The sequence below is a fragment of the Neopelma chrysocephalum genome, unplaced genomic scaffold (genome assembly GCF_003984885.1).
Source record: "Neopelma chrysocephalum unplaced genomic scaffold, ASM398488v2 Primary Assembly neopelma1_26, whole genome shotgun sequence".
Lineage (NCBI taxonomy): Eukaryota > Metazoa > Chordata > Aves > Passeriformes > Pipridae > Neopelma > Neopelma chrysocephalum.
In genome coordinates, this window is record NW_020897695.1 from 15,299,988 (window position 1) to 15,321,233 (window position 21,246).

The window sequence follows — 21,246 nt, forward strand, 5'->3', positions numbered from 1 at the left end:
AAGTAAAAATGCTTTTCTTGCCATGTTAAAAGACAAATGACTGGCTCCTGTGTCCACATTTTCAATTCTCATGAAAACTGCAATCCAGCAAAAACTGTTACCCAAGTGCTCTGTATTGTGTTATTGTTACAGAAGGGATTACTTTTCATTAGCTTACTCCTGGCAAGAAGAAATCTTAAACCATATCACGTGGGGTGAGGAGACAGTTAAGGGTGTGTTTCATAATTTTTGAATGCAAAAGGCTGGCATAAATTATAATGCTGTTCAGCAGGCAGAGCTGGCTCATTGTTCTGCTGATTTCACATGGCATTCCTTTCTTTCCCTCTCTTTTTCTTTATGCCTTCAGATTATGAAACTTCATTTGATTTTTTCCCATAAGTTGCAAATAGTTTTATTATTTAATAAGAAAAATATAACTCTAACTGAAAATTCCATTGCTACAATCTGTACTGCTCACTGTTACACAGACAACAGATCTCATTGTCATTTTATAGCACCATTCTTGAAAAAGACGACTTTCTTTGGCTCTTTGGAATGCTAAAAGGGTAAGTATACTAACTGTCCACTGTTTTTATGGAAGACAGATGTAACCCCTTGAGAAGATGAGAAACTATGTATTCTGTTTATTTCTAGCAAGGGCCCATGGAGTTTGGATCAAAATGATGAAGAAATTATTGGTTCTGCAGAGAGCAAAAGGAAAGGACATTTGTCACATGCATGCTGCATTGACATTTTAAGCAGTTATACAATCCTAAGAATCTCCACTTTCTTTTTCAGAATATACTTAATAGAAATATTTTTTACAAGAAATTTATTTTACAGAATAAGGCATGATTATTTCCCTCTTTTTTAATAATAAAAAGCAGATGACATTATTATGTACACGAACAGTGCAGCTAACGTTTTGGTCAGTCCCCAGGCTGAGCATCATATACTATGCCATGTCATTTGAAAGACAACAGCAATGGATGGAATCACATTTGGAAGTGCATCAAGAACACATGGAGCTGCACTGTATAAATCTCACAGACCTACATGTAAAGCAGAAACCATGTTTAAATTGCAATAATTCTGTAATATTTAAAGGGCTCGAATTGTGCATGACTTTTCTTCCTGGCAGGAGAAATAAAAGACTAAATAGTAATTCTCTCTATTTTCTGCCAGCGACTTTGAGCTCTATATTAGCTATTTTGTCTTCTGGTATTTTCCTGCATTGATTCTCTACTGCTCCACTAAAGGAATGTTTCTGTTATTTGCTAGTGAAAGCTATGCCTAGTTTCTCTTGAAAGAAATAAAGCCTGTCCTTTCTTACCACTGTACAAGCTGGTTCATAGATTATGAATGAGTGATAAGTCCCATCTGGTAAGTCCCAGTTTTCTGTCTGGTGTGTGAACAAGTTTTGACGCTGGACCTCGGGCTGCTCCAACCCACGTTTATCTGAGAGCAGTGCAGGGATGTTTGTTTGCCAGAGTGTCCAATGTTGAAGATTTCTTCAGAAAAATATAATTTAGTACTGTATTTTTAGATTCTGCTGCACACTGACGCCATGCTGTTTGCAAATAAGGCACTTGAAAAATTTTCTAATGAGGGACAATTACAAGAGTATTTGTTTGTTTAGCAAGGCAAAGTAAAGACTGGAGGAGGAAATGACCACTGTCTATAAAATAATCAAAGAGGCAAGAAGCATAGCACTAGTGAAGATGGGTATTCATATTCATGCAAGGTAATGAACACTATTTGCATAAAAGCAAAAAGTAAAGTGGTGCCAATACGTATGGATAGACTGGAAATTTGACAAGGTTTATTCATTTGGGCAGTCAGACCTACAGCAGACTCCTAAGGTGAACACTGCAGATGAAAAAACAAGCTGGATTTATGATTGCATTCAACATGTTTATGGGAAGGGAGTTTGAGATGGTGCCTGGATAGCACATGATGGGGCTCTGCCAATTCCATGTCCACTTATAAAGGTCTACCAGTGAAATGGTGAAGTGGACAGTGGTAGGAACTGGTGGGCAAGGTTTCATGAGACCCACAGGCTGTAACGTGATGAGAAACACAAGAACCACGAGAAGGAGCTGTGAGTTTCACAGCTGCACTGGGGTAAAAATCCTCTCGATTTACTGAGTCACATTAAAATCATGTTTTCCATTGACATTTCCACGTCACTGCCAAGTGAAAAGTTAATCTTCCAATGAAAAAAGGCTAAGGGCACACTCCTACTGAGCACCTGCAGCAAGATGTGAGGTCAATCAGGCAGTGTTGCCCAACTTGCCTGTAAAGGGGGTAAAAGCCTTTTCTTTAGAAGAACCCCACAGTTTGTGCCTGGTGGGGCTTCCAGTAAGGAGAAGGAAGGGAAGGTGAGGATGAGAGGACATAATCTCAAGCTGCACCAGCGGAGGTTTAGGTTGGACATTAGGAGGAATTTCTTCACTGAAAGTGTGACTAGACATTGGAATGAGCTGCCCAAGGAGGTGGGAGAGTCACTGTCCCCGGAGGTGTTTAAGGAAAGATTGGACGTGGCACTCAAATGTCATCATCTAGTTGACAAGGTGGTGGTTGGTCATAGGTTGGACTCGATGATCTCAGAGATATTTTCCAACTTTAATGGATTCTGTGATTCTGTGTGTGTGGGCAGCCATGGCTGGATGCACTGCCTGCACGCCACACAAGAAAACCCTCGGCAGCACGGCCGCAGGCAGGGGTCACACACAGAACTCGGAGGTGCAGCACTCGAATCCAGGTGTGCTCCCAGAACTGGGAAACGGGGAAAGCCCTCCCGGAATGCCTCCCAGCCCAGCCCGGCTCGGCCCCCCCTCTCCTCCAAGGCCGCGAATTTCGGCGGCGCGTCGAGGGTGGGGAGGCGCGGGGCCGCCTGCCCTCGGATTGGACGGCGCTCCTGTCAATCAACCCGGCGCGCGCGCGCCTCACCCTGTTCCCGTGGTGCCGCGGCGGGCGCTGAAATTCAAATCCCGGGAGCGGTTGGGGCGGAGATTCGGCTGTGCTCGGGCGGCCTCGGAGAGCGGACCCTGCAAGGGCGACAGCAGCAGCAGCAGCAGCAGCAGCAGCAGCGATGGACCCGTTTACCCAGGTGAGGGCACGACCCCCAGGTCGTCAGCTACGGAGGGGCCGCACCCGGGCCTTGAGCCGGGGAAGGGGACCAGTTGTCAGTATCGGGCACAGAGGGCGGAGAAGGGGCTGGTCGGGGTCCGCAGGGAAGGCGAGGGAGCTGCTCTGTGCACGGCGCTCTGGGGGCGGAATATTTCCTCCCAGCCTGACTCCCGGCTGAGCCCTGTCCAGCGCCCCTCGTCCCCGCTCGCGGTACTCCGGGGCTTTGCGGGAGAGTGACGACCCGCTTTCTCTGCGGCGGGGAGACCCTCTCTGCTCCCCCGCCTCCGTCTGGCTCCTGCTGGTCCCTCCGCTCCTGGAGCCACCCAGGTGTGAGGTCCCTGCCGGGAGAAGACAGAGGAGTGATTCACTCAAGGGTTTGCGGAGGAGAGGACCTTTCCCATCCCGGGCGTTTGCCTTTCGTGCTCATCCGGCAGATAAGACTTCCAGCTGGAGCGGAAGGGACCCTGGGAGCTAGTGGGAGTGGTATTGACACATACTGTGCTGCCGTACCTAAAGGTCGGATGTCGAGTCTGCCCAAAGCGGCGACTGTCTGAAAAAAATGCGTCTTATTTGGCACTATTGCCATCTGCGATTATGGTCACTTTTATTGGCAGGCACAGTTCCTCTTTTTTGTTTAAAAAAAAAAAAAAGTAGTTGTCAGTTGTTAGGGTGGACTTGCTGTGTGTGTGCTTGGTTTTTACAGAGACAAAATTGTAGCAGAATGAGTGGAGTTGACCAGCTTGAAGCTGTATGAAGGTTGGAGGTTTCTGAAAGATGCTGTAGTATACTTAACGTGTATTTTATGTGTAAGGACTGTAAAGTCTTGAAGCTGTCTTGTGACTACTTTGAGAAACGTCCTAGTAAAAACAGCCTTCAATCCACAGCCTGCCTAAACAAAACCCGAATTACTTTAAAAAAAATCAGATCAGATACACTGATGAACTACTCTCTTGTCTCTACTCTCTTATCCCCTTGTAAACAATCTGTTTATAAAACTGACATAATTAAAATAATTTGAGTGCCCAAAAAAGGTGACTGCATAGATCTGATTTTAAAAAAATGAACACAAGATGTTGATCTGAACAGATTTAGTAAATGTGTAATGCCAAGGCAGATCTACCCTACCTCCACGAAAAGTCTTGCTAAGTGTAAACATCTAAAACCTCCTTCCTTAATTGGTAGTGAGTGACACGATCCAGCTAGTCTTAAATAAACTTCAAGTCTGGACTACCAAATCAAGTTTAAAGTGGTTTTGCATGCTGGGAGATATTCCAACCTCAACACGCCCTTTCTTGTACATAACTGACTTTGAAAAGCTATGACCAACTGCAAGGCTGCTCCCCTGAGTAAACTTCATTTTCAAGTGTTAGCCAGTATTGCAGAGTGTCTTATCAAGAATGTTTCTGCTGTGGAGAACATTCCACTGTTGTGTAAAGATCTCACCAATATTAGTGTATTAGTATTGAAGTTTAGTAATTTTCCTCAAAAAAAATTTCAGTGAAAAGAAACCTTTTAACCACCTATTTTGAAGTATTTATGTTCTGTGGTTTGTGTTGTTATTTTTTTTTAATATAACTTTCCCTTAGCTAAACTACTTTCAGATAATCTTTGTCTACAAATTATCATGCTGTGTAACTTTCAGGGAACTGGTGAGGCATTGCAAGTTGATTATGTAAAGCAATATAATTCGCAGTCACAGAATATTTGAACCTTAATGGCCCAAAGCATGCTGTTAATTCAATGTATGTTGATCACTGCAGTAGCAAATTTTGGCTGTGTCTCAATGAATTTAAGCTCAAATAAATCTTGCTCTAAAATTCAGTGGAATGCTTTCAAATTAGACAGTTCAGAAATAATGTTTCTTTTTATTAATCTTGGAAGAAAAAGTAATAACCTTCTGAATCTCAACCAAATTATTAATACAGATCACACTGAGGAGATGGTACAGTGGGTACTTTTTCAGAATATTTTGTAATTTGAAGTAGTTATTAACATTCATAGAGCAAAGTATGGTTTCCTAGCATGGAGGATGAGCAAAGAGTGATGCAGTTGTTCAGGGAAAGCTTGCAAATATGAGGTTTGAAGTTAATTGTTCATTCAATGTCATGAATAAATTTGCTCCCTTTGCTCTATTCTGCTAGTAAAGCAGGTTAGTTAGAACAAATTCTTGTAATCGTATATGGGCCCCAAGTATCTTCTCTAGTATGTACTTTAAAATATTGAATAATTGAGATTGTCCATTAACATTTGAAGTGGGAAGGCCTTTTCTGATTTTCAGAAGGTGCTTTTGTAACACGAACAGTGATCCTCTGACTTTGACTTAGTAGTCTTCAAATTCCTTGATGTATTGAAACAAGTAGTGAGTGCTCTCAGGCATATGGTGAGATTCTTGGGCCTATCCTGTGCAGGGCCAGGAGTTGAACTTTGATGATCCCTGTGGGTCTCTTCCAGCTCAGGATCTCATGTGATTTTAGGATTCTATGGTACTCTGAAACTTTGTCATCAGAACACTTTGAGAATGTACTTGAAACAAATACCCTGTTGATGAACTTGGAAAGTAAGTTTCAAGTTCTGGAGAATGGCTTACTCATTGTGTGTCATAGCAGCGTTTGAATCGTGGCAGTTGCATGGAAAATTTGAGATACAAAAAGCCAATAGGAGCTGGAGTTGAACAACAGAGACATGCATTCTTGGGAAGTGACATCCCTTTTTTAACAACTTAAACTCTATTTCACTGAACTAACAAAATAGAAAGGAATGTGACTCCATTTGAATAGAACCATAGGAATACTGTTGTGGAAGATACATTCCACACTGTGCAAGAAGAACTGTTAAAAAAATATCCTAATGGCTATTTAAATTATGTGGGTATTACGTGCACCTTGTAGCTCTGCCTTTTGTAAGTTGAAATAAAGAAACATGATTTGTGGATGGAACTAGCATGGAACGTGCATTGAAGGCTATGTCTTTTTGTTTGTGTGTTTTGTTTTTGCTTGATTGGTTTGCTGTTGGGTTTTTTCCTTTCAAAATCCTTCTCTTCTATGAAAGTTAGAGAAGCTGAGATTTGCTTTCACAGAAAAACTGTTGAGATTGACATTCTGTTTGTCCTGTGTTGCCCTACAATGGAACATTGTTTAAGACTTCAGCCTTAGACAGTTAAAAATGTGAAATGTGTATTTAATTGCTGTGCAACAGGACGGATAATGGCTGGCACAGTTCTCACAATAATTTATGTGCCACCAAACAAGTGCAGTTTATATGCTTCCCTTTAAAGGCCATTAGTTCAATCGCACATTTTCTTGTCTCAAAGAACCTTAAAACCTAGATCAAAGGAATAATTAAGTATCCTTTAGATGTGATCAAACGGAGTTATAATGATTTATGAATGCTGTATTTAAAAAAAAATACAAACAAACCACAACATATTTTAAACCTGGATGCTATAAGGAATCACTTTCTACTAGTGTGGAACATTTACTAAAACACCTATATTGTATGGAATATGATCAGAGTACTCAAACTTCCAATGGATAGGGGATGAAAGATAATGTTGTTAGGTAGCTTAATTAGTATCTCTATATGTTCTTCTGAATACAGATATCTCAATAACCAGGCTATTTATCATAATATAACTAGTCATAACATCAGTCTATTCTTAAAATTTAAGCTTCAGGCAAAGAAATTCACCTTTTGATTTAGAAGGTGTAATAGCAACAATTTTTTTAAATATTGATATCCACACATTTAATTTGTTGAATTTTTTTATAATCACTTGACAACTGCATCACTGCTGTTTATTTTGTTAGAGGGTTAGTGCCAGTCAGGTGACTTGACCAGATGCTTTAGCAACCTGTCAAAAAAACCCTACTAGCAGGACTTGACAGATCAAGATTGCCATGTGGTGATTCAGTAAAACAACATAATTACTTTCAAACATTTCTGACTACTTCAGGCTCTAAATGAGCCCCTCTTTAATTTTGCCATTGCTTGTGTCTCTTTACCCTGGTTTTCTTTCAAAGCCAAGCTAATGGGAGACAGTAGTTGATTTAATGACTGGAAGTTTGGAACATTTGGCTGGCTTCTGGTACTGTGGATCTTAGTATGTGCTCTATAGAATTCTACCATTTTTTAATTTGAGTTGTTACTAGCTAACACACTGCAATGTATAGTAACACGTGATCTATTGACTACTCAGAAACTCCTTGAAAGAACCCGTGCCAGGCGAGAGAACCTGCAGAAGAAAATGGCGGAACGGCCCAAGATGGGAGCAAGACCCACAATGCAGACCAAGAGGGTCAGAGAGCCTTTGGCAGAAACTGGTAACCAGGCTTCTCCTCCTGGTGAAGAAGGTATTTGGCAATAAGTTTAATAAAGATTGTCTTTTGATGCAAGGCCTATTTTTTTTCCTAGGGGCAAGTGAGAATCCTGAGTGTATATCTTAAAGTAAACAGTGATGGATGCAGTTACCTGACCACTAGGACTACCTCATGTTTAGCTTGACTTGAGAGCAGATGCACTAAGGAATTAGCGAGCTATTTAGAAATAATTGCATAATGCCAAAGATAGTGCCTTGTGCTTAATAGATCTGGGAAAGGCATTTTTTTGGGAGGCATATCAGGGTATTCAAAAATCATAACTTTATTGACACTATAGTTTTGTATTGTCTCTGGAAATATTTTAGATTGTTTGAATGCTAATTTGCTTGAATACTCTGACCTGTACAGTAAAACCTGATACAAAGCCATCACCATCAAAGAGGCTCTGCCCTAACGATATGGAGACTCAAGCTTCTAGTTTGGAGAATGTACAACCAGTTCTTTCAAGTTCCACAAGCCATAACTCTCCTAAGATGACTTCAGAATTGCAAGAAACTGCTTCTAACAGGACTTCATCCGTTCAACCTCTAAATGCTGAGTCAGAAACTCCTGCAGCCCTTTCGGTCAAAACACGTATGCAGAAATTGGCAGAACAGCGGCGCTGCTGGGACAGTGAGGGTATGTTTCACTTGCTAAGCAGTAGTGGTGTCTTTCAGTGCTTGTATTGATGATTGTTTCATAGTAGAAGATAATTTTGTGTGTGTGAATGCTAATATTTTAATAAAGAATTCTAAGACAGCACTAGGGAAGGCCTAAAATATTGAAGCTTTGACCACAGCTTAATAATATAATTTTTTTTTCCTCCTACTAGTCTGATGCCTTACTCCTTACAACAGTGACATAAAACTAGTAAACTGCTTGATTAAAAATGTTTAATTTGCATAGTCTCAATGCCTTCAGGACTAGTAGTTTGATTCTGTTGTTGGCAGGAACATCTAACTGTTGATTAAACTCAATACGTTGTACAATGCGAAATATGTAAATATATCTCAATATATTTTATTAGCAAAATAAATGTGTTTTCTTTTTTCCAGATCCCTCTGAATGTGTTTCTCTGTCCCCTCTCCAGTCAAAAGATCTGTCTGTTTCTCCACCTAAGCAGACATCAAATGCCCTGGCAAGTGAAACCCCTATTGGGAGAAGAGGCCGTTTAGCTAACCTTGCTGCTACAATTGGTTCCTGGGAAGATGACCTAAGTCATCCATCTGCAAAGCAAAACAATGCACAAGAACAGCCTGGCACTACTTGTTTATCCAAATTGTCCACTACAAGTGGAGCATCTGCTAGAATCAATAGTAGCAGTGTAAAGCAGGAAGCTGCATCCTGTTCTCAAAGGCTTGTTGAGGCTTCTATTAATAAACCAGCAAACTCAAAGAGAGCGGTGAGTGCCTGATTTGGTTGCTGATTAAAAATTGATATGAGTATTGTGGGGTACAAATGTTAACACATAACTGTCTAATCTGAATTTAAAGATTTGGTGTGAGCAATTTTAGTCTATTTACAACTTTCATTTTACTGCAATCCCACATGCCGTTTGTTTAATCGCAGACGTGAAACTGCTTAGAATTCTTTTTGCTGAGATTTAAAGATGAGAGTACTCAAGTGTTTTGTAAAAGTTGATATCAATGTAATTGATTGCTGCTCTTGACCATCAGAAAGGGGCTTTTTACAGAGATACTGGGTTTCACTCTGTAACTTTATGTAGTTGATTGACTGAAATTGTAAATATTGTTGCTGTATGAAGACTCAATCAGAATGATGAAATTAGTAGTACCAGACATGTATTGTTTGATTTATGGCATTTATGCAATGGCAATATCTGCAGTCTTGTTTAGGGAAACGTGGGAAAATACCTGAAGTAGCTGACAAGAGCACCTGGAATCAAATTCTGAAACAATTTGGAATACTGGATTAAAAAAAAAGAGAAAAGCTTAAGACTTGTCTCAACTTTTTCTTTTGTTGATGGAATAGATATATTAGGTGATAGTAGGCTATGCAGAATGCTTTCATTCTTTTTCTTCTTCAGAGAATAAGAATGTGTCATCTTAACATTTTTCCTATTTCTCTTGTTCAGGATCCAAACAATTTTTTAACACAATCCTCAAGATCCACTGCTCCCCATTCTAACAAATCTGAAGTACAACTGCTAACAGAGAATCCCTGCAGTCCCAAGAAAACTCAAGAGCATACGCAAACAGCAAAATCATCTTTGCCTCAACCAGTTCAGTCCAAAGAAGAGCCAGTCAAAGGAACACATGTGCAACTTGAATCTAAGGGTAAACCCACAACACCAGGTAAGCTGTTTTTCAGCCTCAGTAAATGTTCATTCAAATTAGATTTGTGTTCTGTGTTCAAAACTACATATTAGTTAAGAATTTAAGGTAACATACCAGATAATACCTATTTCCTGCTGTAAATTGATCAAAATTCCGATGAGTTCTGTGGTTATTTTAAGTTGTACAGCTCCCATATATTGCAGGGATATTTTTTTTGGACACAACTTTAGTAATTCTTAAGAGCAAAATCAGTTTAACTTTTTATACTAACATGTTAATTGAGATTATTCAAAGTTTATTTCAAGTTGTTGGATACTATGTGTATCCTATCAATATAATGTTAAGAGTCTGCATATGTTAAAAGAAATCAAAGCTAAATGTTCCACAGATGCGCTAACTTTGCATAGTGTTTTTCTTTCAGTTGATAGCATTGATGTCAAAACAAGTGAGCATCCCCAGTTTTAAATTCGACTGCTTATTGTGTCACAAACTTGGACTAACTGCTTGAACTCTCCGAAAAGAAAATGTGTGTCTCTAGATGTGCTGACAATAAAAGACAAGCTCAATAAAGTAGGGTGGATGCTGAACAATATATTTGCCTTATATATTAGAATGCTTATTTTCATGAAAGGTACAAGTGAAGTTTGTTATAGAGGAAATGTTGAAAAAGCAAACCAGTTTAAATAACTGTATCACATGTGGAGTGTAGTAAGAGAGGAACATCTATTTGCTGCTTTATTAACTTCAGTGTTCTGTTATGATTTGACCTTCAGGTTCAGTTTGTACAAAATATAATGGAGTAAGATCTGTAAAGGAGACAGCTTAATTGCTTCACTGAGAACCTTCATCAGGATGCAAATTGCAGTGATTTCTTTCTGTATTTTTGAGAGTTTCTTTCAAGGTGAAACAATTGTTATTGTAGGGGGATCAGGAATTAAGCCCTTCCTGGAACGCTTTGGGGAGCGCTGTCAAGAGCGTAGTGCACGCAGCCCTGCTACAAATACTCCTGGGTGCAGAACACCTGTTGTTACCCCAAACACCAGGACAATCCAGGAAAGGCTTCTCAAACAAAATGAAAATTCCTCTACTGCCAGTTTAGCGCTTCAGCTTAAGCAGGTATGACTGGTTACATTTATAGCTTGCTTATAAAGGTATGGGGAAGATTCTTAGTGTTCTGCACCTATCTGAGGAATTTGAAATGTTGCAACATCTTAAAGCTGTCACCTTTTCCCCCATTCCCCTTTATTTGCTTAGGAACGTGAACGAGAACTTGCGTGCCTTCGTGGCCGATTTGATAGGGGCAATCTGTGGAGTGCAGAGAAAAGTGACAGTTCAAAGAGGAAACTTCCAGAAGCTAAAACGGTAGTGTGTTACCTGCATGTATCAAAATATGATAGTCTGAATTGCTTCAGCGTGTTCTGAATACGGTGATAGATGTGCAAATATAAAAGGTAAAAAACATATGCTTTGGGGAATGTCCAAGCTGTTCAAGACCACTTGTCAAGTGATTTGTATGTTTATTAAGAAATTATTAGATTTCTTTTTTCCTCTTGCAAAATCAACTAAGACAAGCGATACTGCTTTGAGCCAACTAATTTATTTACTTTTTGATGACATTAAGTGTGGGGGTATTTTTTGTATTCTATAACTTCAAAAGCAGAAGAAAACTCCTCACACAAACAATATTTAGTAATTCAGCTAAATTTCTTAAATAGGGTACTGGGTAGGCAACTTCTTTTCCCTAGTAGGTGTTCAATGTGTTTCTTTCTGGCAGAGGTTGGTTTGGTTTGGTTTGTTTTTTTTTTTTTTTAGTTACTTTGAACATTATGTCCTGAATGTATTATGTTTTTATTCTTGCCAGGAAAAGCAATCTCAGGCTAGTCCAAAACACCCTCCTAGTTCAGATGCCACTGCTTTTGGATCAACAGACAGCACACCAGCAGGTGACGGGCCAGTAAAGTCTCCCAGTGTGGAGTCTTCAGGTAAGAACTGTCACAGTTTGCCTGTTGCTGTTACTGGACAGAAGCACTGCGCGTGACCTCCACGAGCAGATAAAGAGGGTAGCACTGATGTGTAGAACTGGACCTCTTATTTGTTAACTGATTTATCTACAACTTTTCATATCATAATAGCACTCTGCACTCCTGTACCACTTGAAAGGTTTGCAAGGCAAGACTGTCTTTTTGTTTTTCAGTGGGTTTACCTGTGTTTTATACTTTCACGTAGGTGAAGTGTGGGGAAGTGAATGAGAATTATCAGTTACAGATTTAATCTATGCTGTATCTGAGAATCCGAATTTCCACAATAATCTAATGGGAAAGAACTCTTCCCTTGTCAGTATCCCTTTATGATATTAATTCTTATAGTACGAGACATGAAAAGAACTCCGAGATGCTTGTGATACCCTTTCTGTTGCTTACTGAGTGGAAGCTTTCCATGTAAAAAACGTGAACTTAGTTAACACTTCTTCTAGACCTTATGGGCAAACAGGCTATTAAATGTGCTTCCAGAAAAACAGGATCATGTCCTGCTCTTGGATTGGGTTTGGGTGGGATGGTTTGTGTACTGTTTTTTTTGTTTGCCTTTTTTGAATTTTTCCTATTTACTCTTGAGTGGCTGCATTCTGCTATGATTTGAGCATTGTTTCTTGTGGTATCAGTTTTCTGATTATAAGACAGAAGTCTAGATGTACAGGTTGTGGAGGATATATATTCTAATGCTTTTTGACAGCCAGCTAACAGCAGTAGTTAATATAGTGGTCTTTTTGTTAGTAAAACTTCTAAAATTCAATAATAAAAGTTCAAAGGCTAGACATAATCTTCAGTTACATCTTTTTTTATAAACCACTTAGATGCTTCTAAATCTGAAGAGACTGATAAACCCAGTCCTCTGAAGATCACTGAGTCAAAGAGCCCTGTAAAAGTGATGTCTGTCTCTAAACTCGAACAACTTGCTGAGAAACCAAAAGGTTTGTATTGAGTAGATGTATATTAATGCACTTAGCTCTCTGTTGCCACTTGTCTAGAACAGTGTTAATATCCTTCAAGTCTGAGCAATGAATTCACCATACATACACTAACCCTCATGTGTGTTTTGTAGTGAGGTTTATGTAAAACAAGCAACTTCTTTTATTATAATCCTTCTCCCTTGACATTCAAGTCTTCAAGGAATATTAAAAAGCTGATATTAAGAGTTCATTGGGTAAGGACAGAAATAACTGCTCTACTGTGAGTCTTGCAGTTAAGTTTCAGATGTATTGGAACTAAAAGGTTGAAATTTGTCTAAGAGGGACATCTTTGCATTCCCTTTGTATCGATTAAGCAGCATATATGAAAATAGCATTAAAAAATAACCACAGAAGTGTACTTTCAGGTTCTATATGCCTGACTATAAGAAATGCTTTTTAATCAAGAAAAGCAAAAATAGTTTATCTGTTAATATCACTTCACTCTCATTTAAGGGAAAGTTTAGTCTTGATGCTACTAATACGTTTTAAAATATCACCCTTCAGATGAACTATGCCAAGTTGAAATGAGTGTGGATGACGAGATGAATAGCTCAAAAGTGATAAATGAGATTTTTGAAATTCTTCAAGAGGATGGTCCAGACATAGAAAAGCTGAAGAAAGAAATGAGCATGAGCCTGGAAGGTGAAAGTGATGAGGATGAGCAAGAAGAGTCACTGAATATTTCATCAATGTCTCTGTTAACCCCTCTAGTGGAATCTGTTGGTTCAGAGGTGAGAATTCTTATGAGGTGGAGAAGGACACAGAGAGATGTGCAATTTGCTTGTGAGAAGTGACATTTTGTTGTATTAGGATATCTGAACAAATAGAGAATGACATTTTGCTAATGAAATCATAATGAGGCAAAGTTATTTTTCTCTAAAAACAGTGTAACATTTTGGATGCTCTGCTAAACAAATGGTCTTTTGCTAAATCAACCTATTATTTGTACTGAACTTGCAGTGGTAGACATGCACTCAGTGAAGTGGTTGCTGATGAAGATCTGAAGAGAAGTAATTATGCAATTATACTGGTTTGGAAACTAAGGGTGACATCTCATTGAGTTCAATAATCGGTTGGTGTCCTTAAAATAAATAAATAAATTTGCTTCATGTCCTAGGAAATATTTGTAAAATGTCATCTGTTAAATAGTATTAAGCAGCCTCCAAATTTATCGTTTACATGCAAAACAAGTAAAGGTGAGAGAAAACAGGTAATTAATATTGTGGACAGGTAGTATAACCTTTTCTTTTCCCCAGGCCTTTGCTTCTCCTTGTAAGTCAACTGGGGAAGGTAGCAGTACCAGTGATGTAAGTCTGAAGTCTGAAAAGTTCCAAAGGACTAAAGTTCCCAGGGCAGAATCTGGAGACAGTATTGGCTCTATGTCAGAAGATCGCAACCTTCCGTATAGGTAATAAACACAAATCTCATCCCTGATTCTGTAAGTGTACAAATTAAGACTTTGGCTTTTTTGACTCTTCTAAGGATGTGTACCGCTTTAACTACAAACAAAGCTTTTTTCCAGGATCTCAGCCTTTGTCAAAGATTGTCTCAGTGTACTCTTTTATGTTGCTTAAACTTAAAATGAGCTAATAGCATGCTTTTTTTTGAAAACCAATTAGACAAGTTGGAAAACATCAATATACGGTACATTTGTATGCATATTAAAAAAAAAAGCTTGGCACACCTGTGAAACATTTAATGAGATTTCCTCTTTTAAAAGCGTTGATGCGTACAGATCTCAGAGATTTAAAGAGACCGATCGTCCTTCAATAAAGCAAATAATTGTTCGCAAAGAAGATGTTGCTTCCAAATTGGAAATGAAAAGGAATGGCCCATCTGACCAAGTCAATATCAAAAAAAAAATGCAGGTATTTAATATGCTTCTTAAAATCCTTTTTCTAATCTACTGTTTCCACACTTAATTTCCCCCATGAATTAACATACTGCTTAGAACTGCAAAATTAGATTGTTTAACATAAATATTTAATGGTAGGGAATGATACTGCATAATTTGAACAGCTGTATCTCTTAGAAGGATCATGTTATAAAGGAAGTCTGGAGAGAACAAGACATTGTTTTGAGAAGGAGACAGAGAATCTGTATCTTATCGCTGCCTTTGAATTAGGCCAGATTTATAACTACATACTTTCAGTAGGCAATATTCTGATCTTTACTAGTGCCTCGTTCACCTACAGTGCTGAATTTCTGGTTAGCTGCTGCTTCCCCCAAATGAAGGGAAGACTAGACTGCATGTGTAGCATACAAACATTGGAGTCCTTCACTCCCCACCATATTTAAATTACCTCTGAGGTCAAAAAAAGTCGTACTGCAATATTCTTTTGCAGAAGTAACTGTAAACTGCAAAATTTTTGTAGTTTACTATCTAAGTGATCTGATCTTTTCTGAAGCATAACCCCAAAAATGCTAATCTTGAGACATTTCCTTGTTTGAATGTAACACTAAATAACTCTTCTGGCTAATTATTTCTACCCCTGGTTTGCCCTAGGAACTGAACAATGAGATCAACATGCAGCAGACAGTGATTTATCAAGCCAGTCAAGCTCTGAACTGCTGTTTTGATGAGGAACATGGAAAAGGGTCACAAGAAGAAGCAGAAGCAGAGAGACTTCTTCTCCTTGCAAGTAGGTTTTTAAACACAAGTTCAATTCTTTGTCATGAACACTTTGTCAAGAACACTTTGGGAGGAACTCTGATAATACACATACACATCATTGTAGATATTTATAGTTCTTCACCCAGAAAACAGGAGAGGATATTATCTGTTTCATTTCAGCTTCTTTTGTAGGCAAGAGGCCATTCTTGGTACCTTTCTTGACCCTAATATTCATACTACTCTTAGAAGATGATTAATATTTGTGTTGCATTTTATATGCTTATGGCAAAAAAAGAAATTTTTCAGTACTACTTTTTCCTCTGTTACAACTGTAATTAATTTCTCTTTGCAGCTGAGAAGAGAACTGCTTTATTGGAAGAACTGAATAAACTGAAGAGTGAGGGACCTCATAGTAAAAGAAATAAAGGTGCTTCTACATCCACTGAATTTGCTCCATCCAGGGGATCTGTTTCCATTTCAGAAATGCGTTTACCTCTAAAAGCAGACTTTGTATGTGGTACAGTTCAAAAGCCAGGTAAAGCTATCAACCGAAAGCTTTTAGCCCTTTTCTCTCCCTTCCCTCATTCTCCCAACTTTTATTTCTTGTTCATTCTCCTTAAGTTTTTTTGTCTTCTATGCTGATGTTCTAAGAAATCTAATGGCAATGAAAATTTAGCAATTACTTTCAGTTCATCTGCTTTTGATTAAGTTTTCAATATTTTCCATGGTTGTGTTAGTTGCATCTTTTTATGGCTTGTGAGACTTAAAAAACTTAACAGGACTTTTCCAGCCAGTCCTAAAGTTCTTTGTGGTTCTCTGTAATCTGTTGGAGAGGAAGTAGAATTTTATATCTCAGTCTGTCTTCTCTCTTGCTGTCTTGGAATTTTTTTGATGGATGCAAGTCTAATACTAAAGATCTTTACATAAATTCTGACCTTTGTGGCATTGTGAAATGCCCATTAAGCCTCTATTTTTTTCAATGCTTCTGTTAACATTGCAAAATAATTAAGATGATAGAATACTAGTATTTGTAAATTGTTATAGTTAATCAAGGTGTCAAAATGTGGATTTGTTTCTTCTTTTGTTCCAGAAGAATATCTAGCAACATCTCGCTGTAGGTCTAGAGACCCGTTCTGGAATATAGTAAATTTCTGGCATGTGGTTGTTAAATGAATCTGCAAGCCCATAATAACCAGTGCTATTTTATATAATACCACAAAATATGATTTTGTGTGGACAGCTTTCTGCTTCTTGCCTCACTAAAACTTAAGGACAAAAGTTATTGGACAAACATGTTACTGCTCCTGTTGCAGAAGACAATTCACCTCTGTTATAGGAAAACTTCTCTAAGGGTTACAAAAATATAAGTTTAATTTCTGTCAGTAATTCTCAAAATGAAATTGTCTGAACAAACAACTCTGAACTATTTGTCATAAAACCTTTATTTTGGAAGCATAAAATTTGCTATGCGTTGTTCACCAGAAGCTCTATTAATCACTTGCATCTGAAGAGATGATCAAATATAAAGCATACAAATCAATGCTTATTGGAGTTTACAACAGCTGTTCTGAAAGCTGTGACTTATCCTATACAACAGAGCACTCAAACTGTTTGGTGTGTTTTGTTTTGTTTGTTGGCTTTTTTTTCAATGTAGTCTCACATTGCTGAACATTAGGTAAAGCAAGAGCATTGTGCAATTTACTGCACAAACTCCACATTATCTCCTGACACTCTTGAGATGCGTATTTGTGGTGGTCTCGCTCTTTTTCCCCTTATGTGAAAGGTTAAGGAAATGAATTGCCTGGATAGCCAGTTACTTCATAGGACTGAAAAAAGCACGAGAATGGGCAGTAGCAAGAGCTGATGTGTGCTTGAGCTGACAGACCTAAAGAGTGTAAGGAACTAAGATTAGCTGCTGAATCTGACTGAAAGTTCTTCCTCTCCCTTCTCACGCAAGGATTAGTGTAGGTCTGGCCTGAGATGCCCCAGGCACAATAATATGGTTTTTATGAATCCCATGGAGACAGTCCTACTAGTAAGCATAGAAAAATTGTTTTAAGCCTAAGTTTATAAGTAAGTCTTGACTGTAACCAAGTGTTTAATTGGGGTGAAACAGATGCATTTAATGGTAATTCAGAACTCTGGGATTTTTTAGATACTTTGAACTCCTCAGGCTAACAAAACTACCTGCTATGTATTTACAGACTCAGCAAATTACTACTATATAATAATCCTGAGATCTGGAGCAGAAAACATGGTTGCGACTCCATTAGCAAGTACTGCCAGTTCCCTGAATGGAGATGCTCTTACTTTTACTACAACATTTACTATGTAAGTATAAAGAAATTCTTTTTGAACCAGTTTCAACTCCGATGGTAGAGCATGCAAAAAATGTTTAAAAATCTTCATACAAAGATGTCATATTCTGCAAACAAATATGGTGAGATTTTGTGGTATAGGTAGGTATTTCATGCTTCAAGAAATAGCTGGAATGCACTTCTCTCAGAAGAGCAACCTAGACTTATTCTACATCCATCAGCTATTTTATCTCTTGCTTTTTCTACCTTTGTTCTCTCCTGGAACACCTGCAAAGACAGATGGATTACCGTGCCTGAGATGATGTGTTTTTCTCTTTTGCAGCCAATAACATCTTATGTAGCTATTTGGTTTTAGTGTCTGGAAAAAATAGTACTCTTACAACTAAAACTTTAAGGTCTCATATGTCATCTAAAAAGGTATTGTGAGTTCAAATGACTGTTTGTTATCAGAAGTCTTTCAAAATAAATAAACAAATTCCCTTTTTAAAGTCCAGTTGAACTGGAATTTTCACTTAAATCTATTTACTCAGACCCAATCTCTTTCTGGAAATGTGTGTACTGCAGGGTGTAATCCGAGAAACGGTAGATGTACTCGTTTTCCCTTTTCCTTATGTTTTTTGAGTTCTGCGGAGTATTTTTAAATAGTAATACACTAAAGTCTTAAAAATAGCAATGTTGATTCTCTGAAGCATACTGTTGTAGAAGTGAACGGATCTCAAACAGCCGTCTTGCCCTGAAGGAGCAAACTAAGACTAAGCTATTAGTCAGCACTATGGCTAAACTTCTCTGTAGAACCTAGCTACTCCCTGGACAGTTTTAAAGAGCTGAATGAGGGAAGAAATAAAGAGTAACTCAAAAAAAATCCCTCAAAACCTCCACCACAAATGAAAACAAAAACCTTTTTGCTTCAGTTTCTGTTTAACCTGTTTTTCCTCTTCCTTCCTTTTAGGCATGATGTGTCAAATGACTTTGAAATAGATGTAGAAGTTTACAGTCTGGTATGTATCAGTTCCTGTGCAGAGGACGTGTAAGGGAGAATAATGTGCTGTACTTTCTTAATACCTTCTTTCCTTACAGGTGCAGAGAAAAGAAGTTACCAGCACTGATAAAAGGAAAAAGGCAAATAAATCTAAGGTAAACGAAACATGAAAACCAGTATATTAAGTTTCAATAGAAGGTGCACTAGGAAGACTGCAGTGTTCAGGGAGAACTGACTAATAGTGCTAGACAATCTGTTGCTTGCTTTTCCTCTCCTTCTTTCTTGGAACATCTGCAATGACAGATGGATTATGGAGACCTGCGGCAATTAGTAGATTGGACCTTAGATGCAGTACTTGGTTGCATCTGAAATATATTGGAGGGGAAGGAGAAGAAATCTTACTAGTTCTGCAAAATGTTATGCTTTGCAAACTTTCATTTATTAGGTGTGGTGCCTCTGATAGTGATTTAGCGCCCTTATTCTCTCATTTACTTAAACTGCTCCTGTCAATATGCCCTACCCTGGAGTTTGATTTGTCTTAAAGATTTTATTGATCAACTGAAAACTTTCTTTCTCCTTGGTGTTAAGTAAAAAACACTAGATGTTTGTTTTTTTAAAGCAAACATTGTTTTAATAACTCCTTGGACAAAATATTTCAGCTTGAATAGGGCACAGGTATCAAATGTTTGTGCTTTATTAAGGATATGTAACCCTAAACAAGCCAGTGACTTTCTGAAGGTGGTTTGTTTGAGAGTTTTTTTGGTGGTGGTTTGTTGGTTTGTTTTGTTTTATGGGGGGGGGGGAGAGTATTTTTCTTATCATCATTCCAGTAGCTGGGCACACAGTGAATCAATGACTTCAGGTCTGATTTCCTCCTTGTCAAGATATATCACTTAGTAAAAACAAGAAACTTGAGTGTCTTTCAAAACATTTGGAATGAGTACTTAAATCCTGTCTCTGCAAACAGAAATAGGACATTTCTTTATTCTTCCAATTGGCACAGTGAAAGCATGCTTCTACCTATCCTCTAATACAAGTTTCAAGTCCAGGCTCTTATTCTCTCCTGTGCTGAAGTTTAGGGGAATTTTTACTTAAAACTGAATGTTTTTGTGGGTTATTTGCTTATGTGGGGTTGCAGGTTTGCCAGTGGTGTTCTATATCTGCTTTTTGACAAGTTTCTTAGACTTTTCCTTCAGCTTCAAGAAAAGATAACTACATAATTCCAGTTCATGTTTAATATACAATCTCATTTAAACTTTGAGATTTTGATTTGAAAATAATAGATTATTTATAACAGTAGCAATGGAACATCTCTGTACTTTTATTGTTACATTTGCTTATTTAAAGATAAAAGTTAACTTTGAAGCCTCATGTAATGAAGTTAAAAGGCCTACTAACGTTGTTTTTTCAAACACATGCTGTTCATCCCAAGATAATGCATGCGTAGACTTCAGTAAATATTTCTTTAATAGGTAGTATTCTTTCCACTGAAATACATTACATCCAGTCAAAACCCAAGACTTACTCCTTACAACAACTGTCCATTCAAAATTTATTTAGATAAGCCTTCAGTAGTTTCACTGTTTAATTTTTACACTGATGTGGTGGACAAATTCAGTAGCAAATGCATTATCTTCTTGTATTCTTCTGTAGGTTATTACTCCGAAGAGATTACTAACATCTATTACCTCTGTAAGTATGAGTGTAATATTGTAACCAAATCTGTTTATGACTCCTTCCAAAGGCCATATTCTCACACTGAATAAGGCTGAGCCCTTAGTAGGCTCTTTCTGTCCCTTACTTAAAACTCTATAAACTGCCCAGTTTTTGGCCAAATTCTTCAATTATGAGCTCAAGAAATAGATAACAGCTCTAAACATGTAATGCTGGAAATATGCAGTTGCTACACATTTATTTGGACTTTCTTTTCAAGTTGTTTCTTTTTGGTTTTTTTGGTGGTTTTTTTATTTGTTTGTTTTGGGATTTTTTTAAGTATTTCAAATGTAATTTTGTTCTACCCTGGCTTTGTCTCTTGTAGAAACTGTCAGAATTACTTTTCCATTAAGCCTTTATTTCTCTCTCTCTCTTTCTAGAAAAGCAACCTTCTTACTCCAGGTAAGTAAAGTTTAAACATCTTATGGCAAGATGAATAATCTACACTTTCTGTCAAAACCAGTGTATCAATAAAATAATACTTGTAACAGATGTCAATTTCAGAGTAATAAGCACCGTATTTGCCAATCCAGAAACTGGTCCTGTGTTTATATCTGAGTTACCAGCAAATTTAATGGAAGGGATCTTTACAAAACCAAAACTAATATCTGGTATCAGATACCCATGGTTTGCATTCTTTTCCTTAAAATGTGAATTCAAATGAATTTAAGATTTTAAGCTAGAGTCTGATGTCAACAAAGTTTTACAGAATAACTTGAAAATACAAACAGATCCTGAGGCATTGTTTGTGTGTAGTGTATATAATAACACAGTTAAACGTTTATATATTTCTGACTCTTGAGGGGAGGGAAGAACAGCATCTTTGAGTGGTTTTCTAACTGCATAAAAATG

General features: G+C 37.9%; 1 protein-coding gene across 2 annotated transcripts in view; it reads left to right on the top strand.

Annotated features, from left to right (window-relative positions):
• The first annotated feature begins 2,946 nt into the window (after positions 1 to 2,946).
• Positions 2,947 to 21,246, top strand: part of ANLN (anillin actin binding protein) — a 28,950-nt gene continuing 10,650 nt past the window's right edge. The window contains exons 1-19 of one of the 2 annotated variants that reach the window (XM_027675678.1): positions 2,948 to 3,091; positions 7,307 to 7,460; positions 7,836 to 8,105; positions 8,522 to 8,868; positions 9,562 to 9,781; positions 10,686 to 10,879; positions 11,018 to 11,125; positions 11,625 to 11,745; positions 12,615 to 12,731; positions 13,275 to 13,501; positions 14,027 to 14,178; positions 14,491 to 14,638; positions 15,277 to 15,412; positions 15,737 to 15,919; positions 17,589 to 17,715; positions 18,652 to 18,700; positions 18,780 to 18,836; positions 20,335 to 20,373; positions 20,775 to 20,796. In XM_027675678.1, coding sequence (XP_027531479.1) covers positions 3,074 to 3,091; positions 7,307 to 7,460; positions 7,836 to 8,105; positions 8,522 to 8,868; positions 9,562 to 9,781; positions 10,686 to 10,879; positions 11,018 to 11,125; positions 11,625 to 11,745; positions 12,615 to 12,731; positions 13,275 to 13,501; positions 14,027 to 14,178; positions 14,491 to 14,638; positions 15,277 to 15,412; positions 15,737 to 15,919; positions 17,589 to 17,715; positions 18,652 to 18,700; positions 18,780 to 18,836; positions 20,335 to 20,373; positions 20,775 to 20,796 — 2,689 coding nt within the window. In that variant the 5' untranslated portion in view covers positions 2,948 to 3,073. Of the gene's footprint in view, positions 3,092 to 7,306; positions 7,461 to 7,835; positions 8,106 to 8,521; positions 8,869 to 9,561; positions 9,782 to 10,685; positions 10,880 to 11,017; positions 11,126 to 11,624; positions 11,746 to 12,614; positions 12,732 to 13,274; positions 13,502 to 14,026; positions 14,179 to 14,490; positions 14,639 to 15,276; positions 15,413 to 15,736; positions 15,920 to 17,588; positions 17,716 to 18,651; positions 18,701 to 18,779; positions 18,837 to 20,334; positions 20,374 to 20,774; positions 20,797 to 21,246 lie in introns of both variants that reach the window. The other variant, XM_027675679.1, reaches the window with a different exon arrangement.